The sequence below is a fragment of the Salvelinus namaycush genome, chromosome 28 (assembly GCF_016432855.1).
Source record: "Salvelinus namaycush isolate Seneca chromosome 28, SaNama_1.0, whole genome shotgun sequence".
NCBI lineage: Eukaryota > Metazoa > Chordata > Actinopteri > Salmoniformes > Salmonidae > Salvelinus > Salvelinus namaycush.
The window spans coordinates 23752404-23761071 of NC_052334.1; the positions used below are offsets into that span (position 1 = coordinate 23752404).

Consider the following 8668-nt stretch of genomic DNA (forward strand, 5'->3'; position numbering starts at 1 on the left):
TGTTTATATGTATACTGAACAAAAATATCAACTCAACATGTAAAGTGTTGGTTTCATGAGCTGAAATAAAAGATCCCAGAACTGTTCCATATGCACACAAAAAGCTTATTTCTCTAAAATGTTGTGCCACCAATTAGTTTACATCCCTGTTAGTGAGCATTTCTCCTTTGCCAGGATAATCCATCAACCTGACAGGTGTGACATATCAAGAAGCTGATTAAACGGCATGATCATTACACAGGTGCACCTTGTGCTGGGAAAATAAAAGGCCACTAAAATGCACACACAACACAATGCCACAGATGTCTCAAGTTTTGAAGGAGCCTGCAATTGGCATGCGTCAGCGGGAATGTCAGGAATGTCCACCAGAGCTGTTGCCAGAGAATTTTATGTTAATTTCTTGAACATAAGCCACCTCCAACATCATTTTAGAGAATTTGGCAGTATGTCCAGACAGCCTCACAACCGCAGACCATGTGTAACCACGCCAGCCCAGGACCTCCACATCAGTCCTTTTCACCTGCGGGATCATTTTAGACCAGCCACCTGGACAGCTGCTTAAACTGTTGGTTTGCACAACTGAAAAATGTCTGCACAAACTGTCAAAAAACGATTCAGGGAAGCTCATCTGCGTGCTCATTGCCTTCACCAGGGTCTCGACCTGACTGCAGTTTGGCGTCGTAACCGACTTCAGTGGGAAAATACTCACCTTCGATGGCCACTGACACGCTGGAGAAGTGTGCTCTTCATGGGTGAATCCCGGTTTCAACTGTACCGGAGAGATGGCAGACAGCGTGTATGGCATAGTATGGGCGAGCAGTTTGCTGATGTCAACGTTGTGAACGGAGTGCCCCATGGTGGCGGTGGAGTTATGGTATTGGCAGGCATAAGCTACGGACAACAAACACAATTGAATTCTGTCGATGGCAATTTAAATGCACAGAGATGATATGCCATTCATCCGCTGCCATCACCTGTTTCAGCATGATAATGCAAGGATCTGTACACAATTCCTGGAAGCTGAAAATGTCCCAGTTCTTCAATGGTCTGCATACTCACCAGACATGCCACCCAATGAGCATGTTTGGGATGCTCTGGATCATTGTATACGACAGCGCGTTCCAGTTCCTGCCAATATACAGCAACTTCACACAGCCATTGAAGAGGAGTGGGACAACATTCTACAGCCTGATCAACTCTATGCGAAGGAGATGTCGTGCTGCATGAGGCAAATGGTGGTACCTTTTTTTTTAAGGTATCTGTGATCAACAGATGCATATCTGTATTCCTAGTCATGTTAAATCCATAGATTAGGGCTTAATGAATTTTTCAATTGACTGATTTCCTTATATGAACTGTAACTCAGTAAAATATTTGAAGTAGTTGCATTTATATTTTTGTTCAGTGTATAATGAATGTTTTAAATGGTGATTAAGTATGAAGATTGTTAGGTTGTAATAATTAATATCACCTCGGTTAATAAGCCTATTGCAGAGAAACTCTGGAACTAAAAACAAACAGGTGAGCAGGCCAAGTAGTCTGGATTAAACATGTTGTAAGAGTATGACAAACACCTGTAACTGCTCAGTTTCAGAAACAATAAAACACGTATTATAATTATCTGCCATTAGTTGATGCTTGTAATCTTGGGAGTTTTCCCTAAAACATAATTGACAGCTAGAGTCCTTTTTTTGACTGGTAACCTACATATCAACAGTCAGAGGACAGAGATAGGGTTTGGTTACATTACACAAAGGCTGCTGAGTGAGGGCTGTGGCTGGTAGAAAAATAATCCCTTTGTCCATATTAGAAACCAAGGGAAAAGCACCCAAGAGAAAATAATCTCACACCTGAATGTTTTCACAGATGTTGCTCTTCCCCATAAAATAAGCAATAAAAGTAGTGACCTACAAAACAGATACACATTACTCCTCTATTGTCCTTATCTTTCAGGTCACATTCAATTATGGAGAGGCCAGACAACAGTAAAATTGACTATGTTCATTTCCATAATTTCCTGCACACAGAAAAAACAGAAGTATGCACAGAAAAAACATCCCATAACACACAGGGTCTGAAACAAAACTAACCAATCATTTTTATTTTTTACTGAATAAGCACAACAAATTATTAGGACTTTGAGGCCAACAATATACAGTTAAAGAAGCTGGATCTCAATGTAAAAAATATGTTAGTCAATTTCCATGCATTCTTTACCCCTCCAAACAACTTTATATAAGACAACATAATATAGATACATATGTACTGTACAGAGACAAACTACTGAAAGAAGTTTGTTTTTTAGTTCTAGCGTTTCTAATGCTGAAAGTGAATGAAATATCATATTAAAATGTAATACTGTATTCAATTGGGATCTAGATCAGAGTAGTGATGGATTCAAGTTTCATGAACACTTGAATGTGATGAGTCACTCATTTCATTTCTCAATGTAGAGCAAGACGTTTCCATTACAGATTAGATATGTCAGTGACCGGCTAAGAGTAAGTCTCTAGTTAATCCACCCAATTGGAGAATGAAGCCTCGACTTCCCCAAATACAAGACCAAAAGAATCAGACCACACTCAGCACTTAAGATACAGATGGGTCCTTCTTATTTTTTAGCTATCTTGAGATTCATACATCTTTATTAAATGTTGGGTGTACAGACACACCACACATTGAGTGATTTCTGTGCTTACCCAGTTAACATGTAAGATCATAAAATCTCCTTTCCATTAAGAACAGATCTGATGTGTTATTTAGCCCTAAACATTGAAAAGTTCACAGCCCAAAGATAATCCAAAATAACTATGTGAAAGAAAGAGACAAAATGTGGTTGAGAAAACACTAGGTAAACCGTACACCGAAATTCACCTTGTACATCCTTAGGCAGGCAAAAGGACTTTAAGGGGACAGAAAGAGGTCAAGAGGTCAATCTTAGCTCCTTAAGGCTGCCAGTCTAGAATGCATCTCCTCAATGTCCTCCTCCGACTCATCCTCTGAGGCTGCAGCTGCGGCAGGAGGCTCCATTTCAGGCAGGGCGTCTGTGACTTTGCTGGGTGCTTTGCCAAGGGCACCTGATTTGGAACAAACCACCAGGGGTCAGCATGTATAATAGTCTTTTTTATCCTCACCAGACAGGCGATAATATACAGCCCCAAACAACTTTGAGACAAGCTTGATTACCAGAGGGACTATCTTTACCTGCTGTGATCTCAAAGAGGATCTTATCAACTTCCGCCTCTGCTGCCTCCTCCATCTCATCGTCATCCTCCATGCTTTCAAAGGTATCCTCCAGCATCTCCTCTATGATACCAGCCTGTGGGACACTCACAACATAAATAATCAATACTCAAACAGTATTTACTCATTTAAACATTGTTTTTCTTCAATATATATTCAAACATAGTTTATGTTTGTAGCTTTGGGGCCTCCCGAGTGGTGCAGCGGTCTAAGGCACTGTAGCGCTTGAGGCTTCGCTACAGATCTGGGTTCGGGAGACCCATGAGGCGACACACAATTGGCCCAGCGTCATCCGGGTTCGGGGAGGTTTAGGCCGGCAGAGATGTCCTTGTCCTATCGCGCTCTAGCGACTCCTGTGGCGGGCCGGGCCCATGCACCCTGACACAGTCGGCAGTTGTACGGTGTTTCCTCCGACACATTGGTGCGGCTGGCTTCCGGGTTAAGCGAGGAGTGTGTCAAGAAGCAGTGAGGCTTGGCAGGGTCGTGTTTCGGAGGACGCATGGCTCTCGATCTTCGCCTCTCCCGAGTCTGTACAGGAGTTGCAGCGATGGGACAAGACTAACTACCAATTGGATACCACAAAATGGGGAGAAAAAGGGGTAAAAAGAATACTTTAAAAAATATATTATTTGGCAGTGGTTAAAAAAACTGGACCGCTTCCCTGAGTCCCTGAGACAGCTACACACATAGAGAAACGGACATGAGCAGTGATAGATTTATGCTCCCAACAGACACAAAGTGGCCACAGTGAGTCAGCAGATATGCGACTGACCTTCATCATCTCCTTAGACAGCTCCCTCATGGTGCCCTGGATCTCTGGGATCTTTACTAAGCTCTGCATGGCTTTCATGACCTCTGTGCTCTTCTGAAGAGCCCCAGCTACACGCAATACAGCTGAAAAAATGACAGCAGAGTCACACACAACCTGTACTGTAGCATGACATGTAAAGTACATATTCATATTACGGACATAACTTGGCCTGACCACTTGGCTTGACCAGGAAAAACTTAGGATCCTACTAGCTTACAAAGTGTTTCTATTAATTTATCATCAACTGAACTTATCCTGGGTATTTCCAAGATACACATGGCCAAAAGCTCGGCAAACATCTCATTACAAAATCATGAGCATTAATATGGAGTTGGTCCCCCCTTTGCTGCTATAACCTCCTCCACTCTTCTGGGAAGGATTTACACTAGATGTTGGAACATTGCTACAGGGACTTGCTTCCATTCAGTGAGGTCGGGCACTCATGTTGGCCGATTATGTCTGGCTCGAAGTCGGCATTCCAATTCATCCCAAAGGTGTTCGATGGAGTTGAGGTCAGGGCTCTGTGCAGGCCAGTCAAGTTCTTCCACACCGATCTCGACAAACCACTTCTGTATGGACCTCGCTTTGTGCACGGGGGCATTGTCATGCGGAAACAGGAAAGGGCCTTCCGCAAACTGTTGCCACAAAGTTGGAAGCACAGAATTGTCTAGAATATCATTGTATGCTGTAGCGTTAAGACTTCCCTTCACTGGAACTAAGGAACCTAGCTCAAACCATGAAAAACAGCCCCAGATCATTATTCCTCTTTCACCAAACTTTAGTTGGCACTATGCACTGGGGCAGGTAGCATTCTCCTGGCATCTGCCAAACCCAGATTCATCCGTCGGACTGCCTGATGGTGATGCGTGGCTTATCACTCCAGAGAACACGTTTCCACTGCTCCGGAGTCCAATGGTGGCGAGCTTTACACTACTCCAGCCGACACTTGGCATTGCGCATGGTGATCTTAGGCTAGTGTGTGGCTGCTTGGTCATGGAAACCCATTTCATGAAGCTCCCGACAAACAGTTATTGGGCCGACGTTGATTCCAGAGGCAGGAACTCGGTAGTGAGTGTTGCAACCAAATACATTTTTACACCCTATGCGCTTCAGCGGTCCCATTCTGTGAGCTTGTGTGGCCTACCACTTTGCGGCTGAACCTTTGTTGCTCCTAGACGTTTCCACTTCACAATAACAGCTCTTACAGTTGACCGGGGCAGCTCTAGCAGGGCAGAAATTTTACGAACTGACTTGTTGGAAAGGTAGAATCCTATGACGGTGCCACATCTAAAGTCACTGAGCTCTTCAGTACGGGCCATTCTACTATCAATGTTTTCCTATGGAGATTGCATGTCTGTGTCCTCAATTTTATACACCAGTCAGCAACAGGTGTGGCTGAAATAGCCTAATCCACTAATTTGAAGGGGTGTCCACATACTTTTGCATATATAGTGTATATTGTATCTGGTGGCACTACATCAGTTGCTTTAACACTCACAAAGCTGGTTCTTCATGCTGAGTAGTACAGAGTTCATTTGGGCTTTGGAAGCATAAAGTTTGCTGACTGCACGCTTCGACTGGATCATCTCTTTTGCAAGAACCACACACACGTCCCGGTGTCCCTTTTTAGCAGCATCTTTAATGGATCTCTTTACCTTCTCCTCCTCCCTCTGAATGTCTGAGATACAAGAGAGGAACAATGAGAAACTGCTAAATAATGTAATATAACAAACTGTAATGTATAACATAAGTTTGACAGCAGCTTTCATTTGTGTAGGTTGTCTGCCAAACGCGCATTGGTGATAACATTTCACTTCCTTATGTTATAAAATACATATTACCAAGACAAATATTATTATTCATGTTCTGAATTGTTCAGTGGGGTCTTTGTCTCACATTTCATTAACAATAGTATACTGTTAATAAAAACTGTTGACAGAGCAGTGCAGCTTTCTTGCAGAAACTTTTGAGGATTTTACATGTTGTGGTGGTCGTCTTCAAAGTCATTTCCGCAGGTCGCGAAAAGAAAAAGTAGCATGACACGAGCTAGATTAAATGTAAAAGGCTTTTAAACTTTAAAAAAAATAAAAAACAGTATGTTCAGTGTTCCATTGATATTTCCCAAAGATATGCTTTTTTTATGAGAAATCTTTAAATAATAACAGGAAAATATCACATTGAAAGGTGTATACTAAAATCTGAAAATACTACGTCTCAAAATCGATATCTATCTTATCTCTATATGTTTTATGTCCTGCGGATTTGAGAAGAAAAATTACGAGTTCAACCTGAAAGTGAGCCTTCATTCTTGCACAGCATCCAGCCTATAGCTGACACGAAGCTCTGTTGATTTAGTCACCCTAATTTTGGCCATCCTACAAGGGTAAAAACTCCAATAACTTTTGAATGGATTTTGATAGGCATGAGGTTTGGCCCATTGGTTTAACAGTATTTTACCCATTAGTGAAAATATGAGATTTTGATTGGACACCCTACTTTGTGTTTATGTTGCTTTAGTGTATTGAAAACGACTTGCTCTCTGACATTCTTAGAGTAACAAAGCAAAGTTGCACTGGACCTCACATAAAATAGCCTTGAAGCTCTTCTTCTCACCTCGAATTTGTCTGTCAATCACTCTCATCTCCTTCCTGATTTTGAGTGACCATTCATTTACCTTAAATGATAGAAAAAGTGAATTAAGCGTAAACAAAAAAGAGTAAAATATGACATTAACTGTGCTATTCACTGTAAAGGTTAAAGGAAATGTTGTGTAAACACAGTACATTTGAGACAGAACCATGAAAACGTGCTTTAGATTGGTTTGTTTACATCCGAAGATGGTGCTGACTGCTACCTGCTGCTTGTACTTTAACGTTATCTGTGTGGCTAGCCATAGCATTTTCGGGAATAAAGTTTGTAAAGATACGCTACACATTCTCTCAATACAAGTAGCAAGCACTTAGCTAGCTAGCTAACAATCAAACTGAAACGCTAACGTTAGCTAGCTAGCCCAGCAACAGTTGCCTAGCTAACGTTAGTTGGCTAACGTTAGGGAGCCAGCTCGTTAACGTTATCTGCCTTGGTAAACGTTGCATTAGCTACTTTAAAACACAATGTTATTCCATTGAAGTTGAAATACGACTGAGAAGAGTTATTCAATAAACGCAACACCGTCGCCATGCCATAAATAACCAGAGCTGGCTAACTTCGAATGCATTGTTTGGCTAGCTGTCCTTAACAGGCTCGCTGATAGCTGGCTAGCTCGCAAGCTCGTCGCCCCCCACCAGAAGCCTTTACTTACCAGGTCTTTCGGTGGTTTATCGTGTGTTTTCCCGAACAGCCCCATGTTAACTAACTTAGATAAACTGATAACAATACAGAAAACCACAGAAAAAGTGTCATACACCTTCAACCACTTCCTGATTCCAAGCTACGCCACTTCGCCTCACAGGCCACGTTCCAATACGTGCACGCAATCTTCTTTTCCTGTATTTTTTCCTTGAATCTAAATGACTGAAACTATGTAGTGCTAAATGCAAAATAATGCTAAAATTTATCAAACGTATTCAATATTTCCAAAATGATAAGGTCGTCAATATACTTCAACCAATAGACCCAAAGCATGACATCAGAGATAGGCCTAGCAAATGTAATGTGTTTTGGATCCAACACAATGCAGTGAGTGGTAGGCTACCTGGTGGCCACTTAAATTGTAGAAACCGCAGGAACACATAGCCTAATAACTAGCCTGTGGGAATGTCTACATGGCTCATAAACGTTCAGCACCATGGACAGCTAGCTACACGATGAACGTGAACTAAAACAGGACTGATCACAGGGGATCACAAGGACTGATCACAGATTCAGCACCATGGCCGCTGAACAGCGTTGAATCCAAGTAGGTCATATGAGTGAAGATTCAGCTCACCTGTGTTGTATTGTGGTTAGGTCCCCTGAAACCTAGAATTGTAGGCTATAACTAAAGGAAGACATTGAAGATATTTGGAAATACTGCACTCTGACTCTTTGGTATCAGCTTCATACCTTGAGCTGCACCTGTTCAATTCCAGTACAGTACAGGGTTCTTGAGCGTTGAGCGATTCGTTTACAGCCTCTCAGTAATACTTTTGGCTTTGGTATGTATCAACATTGAGGTATGCCTAGGCTTACATATCTGTATCATGGTGACATGACACTAGGCCTGTGATCCCTTTGTATGTGGAGTGTCAATGGAGGGTGTGCAACTCAATATTAGGAATGTGTTCATAATGTTTTGTACAGTTAGTGTATATCCAGTGGTCTGCAAAAAAAGGGTATTACAGAGGTCAATATAACTTGTTTTTTTATAGCATTTTGCCTGGCAGGATTGCTTCTCGTGGCAAATCCACTTATCCTTACACTAGCAGACCATGCCCTACACTGTCACTCATGACGTAAAGGCAGGTTCCCTTTCAAGGACTTCTAGATTTTTCTCTCATATGGTCTGTCGCACCAATCAAATACACCTTTGGTGAATTTTAACCAATAACAGATAGCAGAGGGCGGGTTTTAAAGGCATTCCAGACTGATCTTTACAATTGCGCATGTTTGCTTGGATTGCCGGATGGTACTGTA

General features: G+C 42.0%; 1 protein-coding gene across 2 annotated transcripts; it reads right to left on the reverse strand.

The window, feature by feature from the left end:
- Nucleotides 1-2073: 2073 nt before the first annotated feature.
- chmp3 (charged multivesicular body protein 3) lies at nt 2074-7733 on the reverse strand. 2 transcript variants are annotated; one of them, XM_038967455.1, is made up of 6 exons: nt 7356-7729; nt 6668-6728; nt 5553-5732; nt 4016-4137; nt 3205-3319; nt 2074-3077 (listed from the first exon to the last, which is right to left on the reverse strand). In XM_038967455.1, exons 1-6 carry the CDS (start codon nt 7398-7400, stop codon nt 2938-2940), a joined length of 663 nt encoding a protein of 220 aa, XP_038823383.1. In that variant the 5' UTR covers nt 7401-7729; the 3' UTR covers nt 2074-2937. The 2 variants fall into 2 exon arrangements, with proteins under 2 accessions (XP_038823383.1, XP_038823384.1); XM_038967456.1 differs by lacking the exon at nt 5553-5732 and having other exon boundaries at nt 2938-3077; nt 7356-7733.
- Between the last annotated feature and the right edge of the window lie 935 nt (nt 7734-8668).